Source organism: Centruroides vittatus, unplaced genomic scaffold (genome assembly GCF_030686945.1).
Source record: "Centruroides vittatus isolate TY-2023 unplaced genomic scaffold, ASM3068694v2 contig_680, whole genome shotgun sequence".
NCBI classification, from domain to species: Eukaryota; Metazoa; Arthropoda; class Arachnida; order Scorpiones; family Buthidae; genus Centruroides; species Centruroides vittatus.
The window spans coordinates 3,152,997-3,171,235 of record NW_027122427.1 but is presented as its reverse complement, the minus strand read 5'-3'; the positions used below and the strand labels follow the sequence as shown (position 1 = coordinate 3,171,235).

General features: G+C 28.6%; 1 protein-coding gene across 3 annotated transcripts in view; it reads right to left on the bottom strand.

The window, feature by feature from the left end:
- Window positions 1-18,239, bottom strand: part of NFAT (NFAT nuclear factor) — a 98,363-nt gene that overhangs the window by 33,299 nt on the left and 46,825 nt on the right. For all 3 annotated transcript variants that reach the window (XM_067276227.1, XM_067276229.1, XM_067276228.1), the window contains exon 4: window positions 2,687-3,011. In XM_067276227.1, coding sequence (XP_067132328.1) covers window positions 2,687-3,011 — 325 coding nt within the window. The remainder of the gene's footprint in view (window positions 1-2,686; window positions 3,012-18,239) is intronic.

Here is an 18,239-nt window from a genome sequence, read left to right as displayed (position 1 = left end):
AATATCACATTGTGACTAAGAATTTAAGCAATTTTCAGCAACTATTTTAATAGAAAATTACTTCAATTATTAATTTTGAATTAACTAAATTATTCAATAGAAACATTTTTAATAGCCTACTTGCATAATGGTATTTTTCTACTATAAAATATATTCTATTTTGGAAAAGCTGTAAACATAACTATTTGGTTTTAAATTTAGTAAACAGTAATTTTTTGTTCTGATAAATAGAAAAATAAAGATGAAATAGAGAAAGAAAAAGAAATGTTAGAGAGAAATGTTGAAAAACAAGATTTTGATTATTACTCTACATTTATAATTTATACCAATAAAATTCCAATAATTAGGCTATGTTTTGGCTAAAACCATAATCCAAAATTAGATTATAGTTTTAGCTAAAATAAAGCCTAATTAATTTAGTAATTGGTTAATAAATTTCATTATCTTCAATAAAATGATATTTTTGTTTAAATATCAACATACTGCAAACTTTTTAAAAAAACATATGATCACAGAAAATATTAGATAAAATGAATTCACAGCTAAAATCTATTTAAATGTAAGGCTAAACAATGTATATTTAGCTAGTGAAAAAGGTTTGGTTTTAATTTTAGTCAAAATAAATAAGCTCTAAAAGCATTCAATTAAAATTTTGAGTTAAATAAGAAAAATCTATGAAAAAATTACACATTAAATGTGTAAAATAAATGAGGCTTTAATTAATAAAATTTATTAATGTTATAAATCAATAATTACATTCTTCTTTAACTGCACTTAATTAATCGACACACAAACACCTTTATAATACAGCCTTTAATTCAAATTATCAAACGTTTTCAGCCATTTTGAAAGAGCTTCATCAGAAAAATAATCAAATGATTCTTATTTTAAATAGACATTTGTTCTAGAACATTATCAATTTTTGAATTTTCTTATATGTGCATGCTCGTATATAAATAAATACAATCTGTAAAGGTACTAGTACCAATATACACAAATATATATATATAAAATACATGAATACATAAACAACGAAATAAATAACTAACTAAATGCATAACTACTGTAAAAATACAAAAATACATAAAACAATTGATAGAGAGATTGCTAAAATAGAGAAGAAAACCAAAGTGCCTGATTCTTTAACTGCTCCTCCCTATATTATAACATTCAAATTAGGCTCACTCTCCAAGCTGCTGATATTGCCTAAGCCCTATTGCAGGGGCATTATGCGAGATGGTCCTAAGGACTTTAGAGAAAGCAATTGTACTGAAATACGCAGCACACATTGTAGTATGTGCACGCTATGTTGACGATATCTTGATTATATGGAAAGAAAAACCAGACATTCAACAATTTATCAAAGATGTTAATTCCAACAAGTTAGGCCTAGAACTTGAACTAGAGCAAGAGAACGACAAAAAGATGCATTTTCTAGACATAGCAATAGAAGTAGAGAAAAGAGGGGAAATCACCACAAAATTTTACAGAAAGGCGACGTATAACCCACTGTTTATACCATGGAATTTCCATGATCTGGCACACTATAAAATAGCAGCATTCTGAGCACTTATAAAGAGAGCATACACACACTGCAGCAAACCACAAGACAGAATGAAAGAATTAGATCACACCAAAGAACTAGCTAAGCAGTGCAGCTTCCACCAGAATACGATAAAGGCCATTATTAACAAAACAAGAATAGACGATAAAGAAGGTAATGAACGGGAAAGAATAAAAGAACACAGTAATGGAATACATGGCACCTCTAAGTAATATTTACAAATAAATAGGAGCAGCAACTAACAAAAAGATAATTTTTAAAAGGAATCCCACAAATGCTACACACAGACAAGGAAGACATAGACCAGAGCTTGATTCTAAGAGTATATAGAATACCAGTACATGATGAAAGGAGACAAAAAGAGCTATACTATATCAGAGCCACAGGGAATTCTTTAAAAGAAAGACTAAAAGAGCATGAAAGGAATGTACGGAATGAGCACCAGCCACTGCACTTGCAACATATGCTATAGCAGACCCAACAGAAGTCACTGTGAATTGGAAAAGAGCTAAAATAATACAAAAGATCCAGGACAAGAGGCACCTGGAATATGCAGAAGCGTGGCAGATATATAAAACATACCAAGAAGGGTTAGCGATAAATTTTAGAGTGTCCAGTAAAATATCAGCAGCTTGGAGAGCACGACTAATTTGAATATTATAATATTGGGACGAGCAATTAAAGAATCAGGCACTTTGGTTTTCTTCTCTATTTTAGCAATCTCTCTATCAATTGTTTTATGTATTTTTGTATTTTTACAGTAGTTATGCATTTAGTTAGTTATTTATTTCGTTGTTTATGTATTCATGTATTTTATATATATATATTTGTGTATATTGGTACTAGTACCTTTACAGATTGTATTTATTTATACATGAGCCTGTGCATATAAGAAAATTCAAAAATTGATAACATTCTAGAACAAACGTCTGTTTAAAATAAGAATCATTCGATTATTTTTCTGATGAAGGCCTTTCAAAATGGCCGAAAACATTTGATAATTTGAATTAAAGGCTGTATTATAAAGATGTGTGTGTGTCAATCAATAATTAATAAATGACCCAGAATGCATGCAATATTTTTAAAATTTTAATTCATTCAAAATTATTTTGATAATTTTACCTTGACAGTTGGGAATCCAGTTCCTCTTCTGTCTTTTATAGAACCCCTACTTCCTTCAGTTAAATATCTTGCTCTGTGTTGTTCCTCTGGTTGAGAAAGAATCCTTAACTCTAAATTACTATCTTTTTTTCGGCTAGGAAAACTTGCACACAATATTGATTTCTTAAAAACAGGTTCTTTTTTTGATAAAGATCCTGAACTATTATATTTTGTAGAAGAATATTTAGCAGGGTATTTTGAAGCACAGTTATTACTATGGATGAGTGGATTGGAATATGGCTGTGAATTAGACACTGCTTTATTTTCACCAGATTGTGTAACTTCTCTAGAAAAAAAATTGTGAATTTTTTTATTAAGTTTATATATGTAGTACTAATTACAAAATTTATGAGACATAACATTTTGCTAAAAATATGATGAATATCAAAAACCATTAATCAAAGCTTTTTATACTGAATGAACTATCAAACCATCTTCTGTTGCTGAGAAATGCTTTATTAAATAAACATGAATGTTTTCAATCTAATGTAATAGGACATATTCAGGTGTAACCAAATTCAAACACCTTTTCAAAATGGAACATTTTAATGGAGGAAACATTCGAACTCTCATATTTAAATTTAAATTAGATCAATTAACATTCAAATACAAATACAAAATATTTTAAACAAATGCAAAATAACATATAATAAATTAAAATATAATAAATAAAATGCATCAAAATATATGGGCAGGTGCAAACTAAGAATTTTTATATTTCAATTTTTCTTTTGTGCAGAATTTCAATGCATTAGGTAGTCCATCTGCATCTCGGGTATTTATGCAATCATCTTTTAATTTACTTTCATAAATTTCAATTTTCTCTTGGCTCAATACAAATGAAAGTGAACTCGTAGCTCTGAGGATACTTGCTTCACTCCATGTACTGTACTTGTGCCATACTGGACAAAACCAAGTTGCAGTGCCACTTTTCAATGTCATACTTGTGCTCTTTGAACCTAATTGCCAGATTCCTTCTTGTGACACCAACTCTTATAAATTCCTAATGCTGAGTTTCAAATAGAATTCTGTATATGCCTGCTTTTTCTTCATTTTTAAGCTTATCTTTATCATTTCTCAAAATACTGTATAAATTAGGAGCCTTTTTGAAAACTATTTTTGCATGTTCTTTGTCCACCATTTGTTTCATAATGTTCTTGATGTTTTTGTTATACATGAACTTGGTGATTTTACATTGGGTTCTTTTTTGCCTTCTTTGTACTTTCTAATTAGACCTTGTATTGTACTCTTTTTATATCCCAAATTCATGGTTATTTTCTTGATTTGATTAATTTCCTTGATTCTATCTAGTACATTAGTGCAATATAAATATACTCTTCTAATCAGTGCACAGAAAATCAACAGTTTGTATTTGTACAGGTTGTTTGAATACAAACTATTGCAACAGATACAGACTAAGAATGTTTGTATTCAAACATATCAAAATATATGGACTGTTCCTGTCCATATATTTTGATATATAATCAAACAATTGCCTTAAATAATCAGGCTATAACTCCACTAATTTAATGATTAATACTAAGCGATGTGCTACTAGATGTAGACATTAAGCACTAAATGAATAATTATAATTTTAATAATTTAATAAATAATTTAGAATCAATAAAACCTACTTAAAGCCTGTTACCGGTGAGCTTCGCTGAAAATCGTTACAAACGTTTTCGAACTATAAAGTTCTTCTTCAGGTGGAGAAAGTTCTTCTTCAGGTGGAGAAGTTCTGCGTTAAAGAACTATAAAGTTCTTTAACGCAGGTGGAGAAGGAATACTTTAGATGGAAAGCCACACACAAACTTAAAAATTCCAAGCAGCCTCAGGACAGCAAACGAATAATATATAACGTGGAACGCACAAAAAGATGGATGCAACAAAATAAAGTCACCTTAGTCAGAGCCGACAAAAGCCATTCTTTCGTTCTCATGAAGCGGGATACGTACAATAGTCGTATAGAGGAACATATTAACAGCACTCAATGCACCAGGGCTCCCATTAATGCCATAGATGGCTTACAAGCGAAAGTCAAAAGATTTTCCAACACGAAGTTAGCTAAACGCCTTGGATTAAGGAATATCGTAATAGATTCTCCGGACAGTCCTAGGATCTTCGCCTTCGCGAAGACCCACAAACCGGGTCAACAGTTAAGACCCGTTATTGACAAAGCGAGAGCTCCAACCATTGAACTGGAGAGACGCGCACATAAGCTACTATCGAACGACTTGGAAGGATACCCATATGCTCTGACGAACCCAGCGGAACTATTATCCAAACTCGGAAAGTTACCAGCATCTCCCGGCTTCATAACAGTGTTGGACTTTAAGTCGTTATACCCGTCAATCAAACTACCGCCGGTATTTTGCGCCCTTAGAGACAAACTCTTTAACATCGTAAATGACAGCTCTCTGCATCAACAGGTTTTAGAATTGGCGCATCTATTATGTTATAACTCCTTTTTCCAATTCAAGGGGGTCACATATGCCCAAGGTAGAGGGGTCCCGATGGGCAGCCCCATCGCAGGAGATCTATGTGAGATGGTGGTGAGGCAATTGGAATCTAAGATCATCGCGAAGTATTCACCGAACATCTTACTATATAAAAGATACATAGATGATATTCTCATCCTGTGGAGACGGAAACCAGACATATCAGAGTTTGTCGGGGCATTCAATGATAATCCTTATGGCATGACCCTAGAGATAGACCAAGCACACGTTACGGAAGCACATTTCCTCGACATCAACATCAAAATCGACCAAACGTCCATCCACACAGAGGTCTACCGTAAACCAGAAGCCGAACATCTCTATATACCGGCAGGATCCTGCGACCCGCCGCAATATAAAACAGCAGCATTTAACGCTTTAATTAAGAGGGCTTATACACACTCGTCATCCCAGAGCTCTTTACAAGCCGAACTGAATCGTATACATCACATAGCCGAGAAACATGGTTACCAAGGGATTGCAAGTAAATTGATCCGCAAACACAATAGACAAGATCCACAACCTAACCAGCTTCACGAGGAGGTTAGACCTAATTTCATACCGGTCACATATAATCCATATCTTGAAGCAATATACAGATCAATAGCTAAGAAAAAGAATATACGCATAGCCTATAGAAGATGCGCTACAATTTCGGATATATTAAAGAACGGTAAAGACATTTCCAAAAAGGAACGACTTCCGGGCGTGTACTCCATCCCGATTATGGACCATAGAACAGACAGAAGTCTAATCTATGTAGGATCCACGAAGCGCTCCCTGGAAGTAAGACTAAAAGAACACGAGAGTGATATTTTACACGCGAGGTCCACCACCGCTCTTGCTATCTATGCCTCGGATCCGGAAATAGAACCTTTTCTCAATCAAGCCAAAATAATTCACACAACTCAATGCGTAAACCATCTTAGATGGCTAGAAGCTCTGTGCATATATAAGGCTAATCTCAAGGAAGATAACTGCATCAACAATAAGGACGAAATCGCCCTGTCAACGGCATGGCAAGCACTCATAAACAAGAACTTAAGATAGTACACAGCCGGTAAGAGCGCATGCCTGGATGACGTCAACGATCCAAGCGATAGAATTCGGAATCGTATTCCATTAGGATTTTATTCGAATTGCATTCGATTAACGGTCGTCAGTTACCTGAAGAAGAACTTTATAGTTCGAAAACGTTTGTAACGATTTTCAGCGAAGCTCACCGGTAACAGGCTTTAAGTAGGTTTTATTAGTTTAATCCGGTGTAGTAGCGGTTGTCCCGTAATTTAGAATCATCTGGAAGAAAAGAACTGACCTGGGATGGAGATTAAGGTAATCGTTTGGTTATGTTTCTATATACATATCGGGTTTCACAATGTTCGATATGTATATTTTTATTCGTTTTATGTTATTATTTATGTTATTTCGTATTTGTTTAAAATATTTTATATTTGTATTTAAATTTAAATATAAGAGTTTGAATCTTCCTTCATTAAAATGTTCCATTTTAAAAAGGTGTTCTAATTCAGTTACTCCTGAAGATGGTCTATAGCATTAGATTGAAAACATTTGTGTTTGTTTAATAAAGCATTTCTTCAGCATCAGAAGATGGTTTGATAGTTCATTTGATGTGATGAATATTTTCTGCCTGTAAAAACTGACTAAAAGTATATTTTAATGCTTTTCATTTATTTCCATAGTAAATTACCTTTTTTGAGACAGAAGTGCCAATTTCAAACTACCACGATGATTTTTATTTTGTTTAAAAATTAATTCATTGACAGATTAATGAAATCTACTGTTTCTTTTAGTTAGTTATAAAACACATGTTATCATTTTTTTTAAATCCTTTATATTGGAATTTAAACTTTATTAAATTTGACATTTTTGAAAGTGCTTTCCACTTCAAATCAGAAAGCAGCCCACTATGAGTGGTATCTCTGAAAAATATTTCAAAAGGTTATCAATAAAATTATGTAATACCTGGAAAAATTTTTTTTCAAACCAATTTAAAACAGATAAAGTAAGAAAGTATCTCTGAAAATTCATATTTCTTCAAAATTTTTAGTATTTTTAGATATACTGAGATAGCAATTTTTTTTTTGGAAAGCACTCTTTACCATTACTTTAACTGTTAATTTTTTTTTAAACTAAGTAATTGTGTTAAATTAACTCTTTGAAAATGTCGTTTATTTTTTTTGAAATTAATTTAAAATGATATTCTGATATCACTGAAGTTTCATTTTGGTCAGTCTTACTTGAATTATTTTGGAACATTTTCCAGCAGAATATAATAAATTTCCAAAAATTCTATTTGAAAATTATTTATAATGTGAAACAAAAGAAATAAAATCATTTCCTAATTGAATCACTACATTTAATAAATATTGTACTGCACTATCCTTTAAATAAAACAAAAATGCGTGTTGTTCTTCCATTTACTACTAGTATTTTTAAATGATTTTAACAATATTAAAAATATTTAAATTAAGTTTTTCATGAAATCATTCATAAAATCTTTTAGATTCCCTCCCATTTCAGCACAAAATATTTAGAAAAAGTATTTAGTATGTTTAAACCATCCTAAGTCTTTGGCAATAAGCAGCAAAAGTTTTCTTACTGTATTCCAGTTTTTAAAAAAAAGTTAAATTAGAACCACACTTTTATTTATCAGAGAAAAAAGAAAAGTTTAAAAGAAGTCATTTACCATTAAAATATTCAACATAAATATATACAAAAGTTGTTTAGCTATAGCAATAATAATAATAATTGTGTTTTTTACCCTTAAAGAATAACATTTGTATTCAAGACTTTTATTTTTATGCATATAGGTTATGAGAGGCCTACTGAAGGTCATTTGGGAAATTTGTGGACATTTGGGAGATCACAACTTCACATATAAGATCAGAACAATTTTGAAGTCTTTTTTTTCTTTGCACAAAAGTTGCATCCTATATGCCAGACGTGGGCAAATGCGGCTCCGAGAGCCACATGCGGCTTTTTTTGAGTTACATACGGCTCTTGCTGAAAGTGTTAATTTCTGTTTTTTATTAATATTTTTACAATTTTGTGAAAATATGTTTATTAAAAAAATTCAATATTTGTTTTATATTATATTTATATTATATAATAAAATCGTGCACCTTACCATACTATCTGCCACGACAGTACAGAACTGCGGCTCCCATGCATTTTGCAAAACCTACATTTCGACTCCCACCGAACTCTTGCTTGCCCACCCCTGCTATATGCCATAAAATACGGACATTTTGACAATATTCTGACTTATTTACAACATATAACATAACTTTTTTGATTATTTATGCTTGCTACATATTACATTAGTTCAAATTAGTTGGAATTTTTTTTAACAATCATTTAAATAGAACCCTGCATACTAAATCAGATTGGATCAAAAGTATCATATCAGACTGGATAAGATTGGAATCAATTTCCAGAGGGCAATTTTGACATTCTGAAACAGTACACAGGTGCTTTGACAACTACTTTTTATTATATCATTCATTGCAAACAAGTGCTCAAACAATGCACGTTTGTTTCTGTTTGCTGAAAATTTTTTGTTCATGATCAATTCTGTTTGATTTTTTTCAAAGTGATTGACAATTCCATGCACGGAAAGCTAGAACTTCTTTAAATAAGTTACACAAAACCTTTCACACTTTTTCTATCAGTTTGTATTAACAGCAGAGATGCCAACGCACTCTCCGCCGCTGGCAATCAATCCTCGATAACCCCTTATATAAAATGGGCTAATCCATCCCTCTCAAACGATGCGACGTTTTAATCTCATCAAGTTTGTCGCAATCCTACAAACATTTCTCTAAATTTATCTATTTGTTTTTTGTTTTTTCTTACCAATTTGTTAACTCTTATCTTATTTAATCTTATCAGCAACGGTCCCTCATTTGTTTTAAAGTCGTTAAACCCATTTCCATTTATGCAGCTACGTGTTACTTTTATTTCAATTTTATCCATGTCACTATTTTTTAAACTCTTGTAAAAAACAATGATGTCATAAGAAAGAAGAAACCTTTTGTAAACAATAGCATCATTCAAATATTTGGTAACTGACTTTCCAATGTTATAGAACCTGAAGAAGGCCACTTAAAATAGCCAAAAACATTTATTTATATAATGGATTAAATAAACTGCTAGAAAAAGTGTGAAAGGTTTTGTGTAACTTATGTGATTGACAATGAATGGTTAATAAATTTAATTCAGCAGCACTTATTTATGACATTTCACACAATTACTATTATGACACTGTTGGGAAAGAAAATTTATGGGAGGAAATCTGTGAAATTCTAAGTAAAAACATTTTAACACGCAGACAAAATTTGTTTTTGTTTGTAAAAAGGGTTCTGATTCTGACCATTCTGTTCTGATCCAATATAGTGTGCAACAAGCTTTACATATTACCCTAACTTTATTGATCTACCAATTAGCTAAGTTTATGTAATATAGATCCCTTTTAAACAGTTTTAAATAATTTTTTTTAATAAATTATCTGTCTGATATTTATTTTCATTAATATCTAAAATTAAAACTTTGGATGAAAAATAATTATAAAAATCAAAGTGAAAAAAAAATATATAAGCAGCATAACATATTTATTTTGAAAATAATTAAGTAAGTAATAAAGAAAATTCTTAAAACAAAAAAACTGCAGTATTATTCCCAAGATATGAAATAGAACAGACATGGGCAACATAAATTTTCTATGCCTGCATACTTTCAAAATTTTTAAATATATTTACATTACAGATAACTGACAATAAGTCTATATGCTCAGTGAACAAAAGCTATAACATTATAGCAATAAATTTCAAGACAGTTTTTTATAGTATTCATATTTCCTTTACAGATTAGTACACTTGGCAATGTGTGTAAATTGCTACATGTGATTAGAGTACAGTTAACCAAGTTACAATATACCTTAATATTAAATAAGCGGTCAAAAAGTTGCAATCCAAAATTTCTGATTAGAATTAAGTAAGTAAAATTATCTTTTCTTGCATTTTTATCCACTATTCTAAATGAATGAAAATCAGATAATTTTTTTTACCATATTTACTTGCATATAAGATGAGGTTTTTATTCATTTTTCACTGCTTCAAAAACCAAGGTCGTCCTATACGCACGAGCGAAGGATTCTTTTCGTTTTTGCAATAATTTTTGTAAACTGTGTATTTGCATTTTTTACTGAATTCTCACCTTCTGGTGTTTAAAAACAAAAGTATTTTATCTGGGTCGTTTGAGTCATTCTTGTGTATTGTCGGGAGTAAAGATAAATAGCGATATATAAAGCAAAGCTTTTGAATTGAATTCCAAAATTACACGGGAGCCCGATATAAGTTTTAATTTATTCCCATGCGAAAACAGATGATTATTTGAAAATCAGAATTCAGAGAAACTCATAAGTTTAATCAACAAAGAGTGAATTCAACTGTTAAGAATTGTCAAAAATGGTTTCCGATTGTCCAGCTTTACATGAACAAATGTCGATTTTACAAGATTTTTCCTTGAAGTTTAAAATGCCAGTAATTTTTGCAGAAAATGTGTGCATTTATGTGCATTTGATAATTTATTTCGATCTTTAAAGTCACACCTCATACTATATGTGAGGTTGTCTTATATTCAAGTAAATACGGTATATCATAATCTTATATATAACTAAATTTTATGCAGAATTTATATAAACTTTGATGTGTTTAATATTTTATTCTGATCTCACATCAAAAAGTGTCATATAACTATTACAGAAAGGTTGCCCACACCTGAAAGAGAGGAATGAAAGTTAAATGAGATATTAATTAATTTATCCAAATAAAAAAAAATTTAAGGATAACGCAATATAAATAACAATTAACAAAAACGAAATTATGGAAACTAAAACAAAGATGAAAAAACATATTGTTGTCAGTTGATTTGTGTGAAGGATAACCATGACAACATGAAGAAAAAGAATTTGAAATAACCAAATGTTAATCAATGGATGAATTGTAAGGATCTGACATCTTAGTTTTAGGTATTAAAGAAAAAAAGTGGAAAAGAAAAGATGTAGGTCATTTTATTTTATTCTATTTTTTAAAATATTTAAATTATAGTATTTGTTAAAGATTTGTAGTATTTAAAGCTAGTTAATCTGATACCCTCATTTGAAATCAATGAGAGTTTTTTAACTACTTACATATAAGGTAGAATTCATATATTAATATAAGCAATAAACTAAAGATTATTTTTTTATAAACAGGTTAACATTTGTTAAATAATTATATTAAAAAATTCAAATCTATAAGTTTTTATTAAAAACTTCTAGAATTTAAAATCTTCATAAAGTCAGTTACATATTATTACTCTTGATGTAAATAGTAATCTATAAAAGTATTTTGAAATTATGATTAAAACAACATCATTATTATTTTCAACTAAGGCTTGCAATATCAGAATACCAAATATTGGTTTACTGAGTTTGTTCTGCAACAGTGAAGTATATTAGTAGTATTTCAATTTAAGAAAACACTATATTTTCAGTAGAATAAAAGAAGCCAATAAAATATCTTCCAACTTTTGCAAAATTTAATAACAGTTTTATATGAAATTCATAAGAGTAAGAAAGTATTCAGATAGAAAGAAATACATGATTAATACAAAATATAATTATCAGAACAGTTTACTGTTTAGTTATAATTAATAGACATGCCCACAATAATAAAAAAAAAACTAATAACTTATTAACACACTAAATCATCATCTTTCTGAATATATGTTTAATGATTACACTATATATGTTTACAGTTCTATACTATATAATTAATGTTATTATTAATGAAAAATTTAGTAACTTAAAAATAAATTTGTAAATGCAAGCATTGTATGCGAGTTTGCTACAGTTCTAAACAAATGACATTTGGAATTGAAGATTTATCAAATTATTATTAGTTTGGCTTACAATTAACAAAAGGCTTCAACATAATAAGTTATAATTTGTATTCCAAAAAATATAAAAAATATAATTATTAATGAAGTTTTTTCATTAGCATAATTTTTTCTGGATGCATCACTATTATTATTACTACAAACATCAATGAATAGAAGTTAAATTAGGATATGAATAAATACATACATAAGTATTTCCATATGCAAAGATTATAATATAATTTTGAATCAATTTTATGCATCTAATTTGCTGAAACTAATAGTAATAAATAAATTTTAAGAATAAACAATGACATTAAAAATCAATACTAATTTTAATACTCTAATCCTAGCTGACAATAACAATACAAAACAATTTAAAGAATTCAAAAATAGTATCAAAGAAAAATTCAGCTTGGTTGTATTGCTTTTAAATGAAAAAGCAGAATAGTTTGCTAAATGTGTGAAGCAACAATGAATTAAAAGATCTAGTGATCCATAAACCACTGTTCACAAAAATTACTGAAAATATGTCAACAAATGTCTTCAGGTTGACATCTAGTGAAACCAATACAGACAGACAAATCTAAATAAAAATATTACTAGTTATTTTAAAATTAACAAGAGTCCTTTTTTAAATTTAGTTTGGAATTATCTGAAGTTATGATCCTTGTCAGAAGACTGTATTGAGTTCATTGACAAAGATTAAAAAAGTATGATTTAACTTTAAATAAAGAAACTGTGTGCATAATAAAAATGATATAATAAATGTTGGATAATCAATAAAGTAAGAAAACTTCTATCATCAATTTTGCTTTGCCCATGCCATTTCATTTCAGCGTGATAAGTATTTCATGTTATGTTACAAGAAAAATGAAGAAGAAATTCAATTTTATGCCTGAAATAGAGAGAGCAATAGTAAAACCATAATCAAAGAAAATGCTGACTGTTTGGAAAATATTCAGAGTTTTGAAGATTAAAATTAATTATTAGACAAACTGTATCCACTTATTAATAAGAAATGGAAAGTAACAAAACGTTTTAGATTCTCACTAACAATAAATGATAGCATCATTCAAAAATATATTGAAGTTTAGTTTAGAAAAGAATCATCAATAGAAAACCAGGAGAAACAGCCTCAAACATGTTTCTATCAACTTAAAGATTACATATTAAATTGCATGCTTCTAGCCCTTCTGTTTATCGTTATTAATTATTTTGTTACAATTATCTTTTTAAGACTGAACAAAGAATGATTTTAATGATTTATTGATAGTGTACTTTAAGTGTTTTAGTAATATCCAATATATAAGTAAATGTATTAACATGTACTATACAGTATATAGTTGAATTTTTTAAATATGTTCAATACGATTATTTTAAATATGTTCAGAATATTACACATACTAGTTTTTATAACAGAACAGCATGTCTTATGTGAAAATTAACACCCTATTAATTTTGAAATGCATTTTATACATAATTAAATGAACTGATTATTTTTTAATCTAAGAGTTACCATTCAAAGTATATTTTCCAAAAAAATGTTTATAATTTTCATGATTTAGATCATATATTCGTTCATCAGCTTTAAAACTATAGTGGGTACAGTACATAAGTAATATGTATAAAAAAACTTTTCTGTGAAATTAAAACTTCTCATATATACATAATTTTAATTACATAAATGTATCCACAAAAGTAAAAACAGATAAAGTAAGTAATTTGTCAATTTTTTAACATTTGCATTCAAAAAACCTACTTTATTATATAACAGACTTTTGGCTTTAACAGATACCCTCTCACCCAAATTATTAACAATTTGTTAAATCGAAGTTTTACTGTATTATTAAAAAATATCAAAATACCAGTATTGAATTTTGGTCTGATATTGCAAACCCTAGTTTAAACAAATTACACTAACAGTTAAAAAAAGTAAAATTCCTGCTATTTAAAATAAGTTCTGTGCAATCATTATTTTATTAATAACTGACCAAAAACTAAGTATATTTTTATTTCACATTATAAGGTAGTTAAATACAAAATTTCAGAAAATTCTTTTATACAAACTAAAATTATTGTTAAAATAATGTGGAATGATTCAATTGCAAAAAATTTAGCCTACGAAATTTTAAAAAGTCATTTCCATAAATATTTTGTCAACAATATATTCTTAAAATCTGATGGCACTAATTTATTCTATCTCAAAAATTACCAGCTTTATAAAATCTATAAAAATCATATTGTACATTTTAAAGGAGATAATAAAAATTGCATTATTTTGTTGCTTCAGTGATAGGATTTCTTAAAACTAAATGGATTTATTTATTAAAAAGTAATTATATGAATTCATTAATTTAATCATATTTGTAATTTGCTTCATTATTTTTTAAAATTTTATAATAATTTACATTATTATATAATATACACTCTCACAAAAAACCCTTTCTAAATTGCAGCCGTATTATGAGTGATATATGATGGCTCTACGCATGCTTTAACGTTTTTGCTTTACTATATTTATATTTCATTTTTATATTTTATTTTTATCTTTGTTTTTTTGCTTTACTGTATCGCTATTTTAGTTTGTTCTTTGTATGTTTGAATGTTCTAGTATTTATAGGTTTCATTTAATTATATTGATAGCCTAGTAGTAGAGATGGCACACTAAAGTTTTGTATAAATTCATTTAAAAATGTTCCAAAACGCATGTATCATTAATGCAAATCTAGCAGAATTCAATTTTCGTTTATTTTTGATAAAGTCATTAAATATGACCGAAAACGTTTGAATTTGGTAATAAATACGGCTGCAATTTAAAAAGGTATTTTGTGAGAGTGTATATTGTATATGAAATGCAGTCTACAAAAAGATTATTATATAAATAGTAATTATTTATATAACAATAGCATAACAATTAGACCACATGACATATGATAAATTTGAATTATATATATAAAATCTTATTCAGTTGTATTTTTCAAAACATATTTTGTAAACTGAAAAAATTTTTTTTCAGCTAATCTAATATTTATAATTATATTAAAAATCAAAATTTCTGATTAATACTTTTTCAAAAATTTAATAAAAATGAAAAACAGATTATTGAACTATACACATAAAATACAAATTGCCAATTTACTACTCTCTTAATAAATTTAAATTTCAAAATATGCATTTTTAATCATACATTGTTCTATGAAACTTGTATTTCTTATCAAAAGTTTATACTGAGGCTATTTTTTTGAACTGGCAATATTGCTGAAAATTAACAGTAACCTGGCAAATTACCAAAAGTCCATCAAATATTTTTTTCCTAAAAGTTTGTGCATTTGTTGTAATAAATTTTTGCGTCTAAGAAATAGGAGAAAAACAAACATTTAAATATTTATTTTATCACCAGAAGCAATGTTTATTCTCCAATAACAATGATGTTTCATCAAAATTCAAGTTGCATACAAACAGAATGCAAGGAAATGCATGACATATGGTACTGTTGCCTGATGGGTCAGAGCTTTTTGTCACAGATGGAAGGATATCAAAATTATGGATAGTAACAATCACTTGCAATAGACAAAGAATATATGGAAGCTGTTTTGATATTATTGGAGAATGATCACTGATGGATTTACCAAGAAACAAGTGTCAAACTAAGTATTGCAGCTTCCAATCTTTACAACAACTTCACAGAGAAACAGAATATATATAAAACTGCTGCAAAATGAGTGCTTCATGCTCTGAATGACAATCAGAAGAATCCTTTCTTCATCAAATTATTGAAACTGATGAAACATGGGCCAGGTCCTATAAAATGAAACTGAAATGCCAATCATTCTTGCACCCCAAGAATTGAACTGTGACAAGAACTGAATAAAGTAAAAGTGTTAACAATCATTGCATATGACTTCCAAAGAATCCTCTTATCCTATTCATATGTGCCACTGAGACAGACAGTTAAATAATGATATTACTAATACTTCTTTGATCATCAGCATTATCCAACATGTCATTGCAAAAGACCAGAGTTACTGTAATTGCACCCAACTATCTTGCACGTGTGCTGCCATTCTTCATTACATGTGAGGACATTGCTAAGCAGATGGCAGTGAGAGATACTTGAATACTAATCATATCAACCTTACATAAATCCATGCAACTTTGACCTTTTCCCAAAAAATTAAAGAATGTCTTATAACAAGATCTTCCAGGACATTAACAGAATCTTTTTCACTTTAGGTCAGTCTCTCTAGATACTGGCTAAAAATGAAACTGCTGATGGTGTTCATTGCCTCCCAGAAATTTGACAGTGGGTAGTCCACAACAGTGGAGACTGTACTGAAGTACTGTGACCATCATGAATTGTTTTATTTTAAAATTAATAAGTTACAACACTATTGCCACTGCAAATAAAATAGCCCTTGTATATCAAAGCCATATCTTCTGAATAAAACTGTGTTTCTGAATATTCATAACTTATGTATAAGATATGGCTAATTTTTTCCCCCCCCTTAAAAATGCTTTGATAATCAGCTTTTGTGATAAGTAATCTTCATATTCTAGTGAGAAACTGCAACAATATAATTAGCACTAAATCAATTTATCTTAGTCTAGATATGTTATAGTTCCTAAAGAATTTGAAATTAAATACATAACAATAGGATATTATGCATTCAGTTTAATATATACTTTTATCTTTTTAGTTGTTTCTTTAATAAATCATGTAATGAAAGTGATTAGATGATTTATTATCTAATCACTTTCATTACACAATTTTATCATCACACAAAAAATGTTATAATTTATTAAAAATAATTTTTTTTATTTAAAATTTATTTATTTTATTTATTATTATTATTATATATTATTTAATATATATAATATATTATATTTAATATATAATCTATATATATAAAAACGAATGTGTGTGTGTGTGTGTGTGTCTGTTTGCCCTTCATGCATTACTACACCATTAATCCGATTGCCATGAAACTTTGGGAAGTTGTGTTTAATACACTCTCGCAAAGGTTTGTGACATATGTGAAGACCACCATTTCTCCCTTCCAAAAATATCTTTATATATGGATTAAGGCTTTTATGTCCAACAGATGGCGCTAACTCTGACAACCTAAGTTTGCTTTTCTGTGAGAATGGACTGAAGCAGATCATTTTCTATCTATCTATATAAATAAAATATAACGTTTGTTTGTTCCTACCGATTCCTTTGAAATTTTGACACAACGTTGCATTCGAATACGCACGTGTTTTTATATAATATACATGTCGAAATTCCCCCCACTGGGGGAGATGGACAGGATTAAGGCTTACCGTGAAGAACTTTGCTTCTATTATACTATTTTAGATGCAGGTTTTTGCGTTTTAATAGGTTACGTCAACAGAATATACACTAAAAAGGGATTTTTCGATATTCCCCAGCGGGGAGAGGGACAGGATTAAGGCTTACTGTGAAGAACTCTGCTTTTATTATACTATTTTAGATGCATTTTTGATTGTGTTTTAATAGGGTACGTCAAGAGAATGTACACTAAGAAGGGATTTTTTTGAAATTCCCCCACGGGGGAAGTGTTATACATTTATAATAGATACATTTTGAGCCACAACAATGCGTGGCCGGGTCAGCTAGTATAATATATATAATACATTATAATATATAACACATTAATATTATATATTAAAAATTTATTTAAAATATAAAATTTAAAAAAAAATTATTTTTATAAAGCTGATACTTTTACTTTGATTTCTATTAAATGAATAGTTACTGAAAAAAAATTTTAAAAATTAATTCAATTCTGTTAATTTCATATTAATATAGTATTTTCAAAAGTAATTACTACTTTATCATTTTCAATATTAGCAAAAATGTATACTATGAAAATGATAATTATTTTTAATTTTTTCAATAGTATTTATTTACAAATATATAAAGTCTATTTCATTTCCTAACAGTATGAAACAACATTCAAAGAAAATTGTCTATCTTTCCTATAATTTTGACACCCCCTTTATTTGAAATATAAACTTATTGAAACAAGTTCATTTCAGTCAAGTTCAAAAAA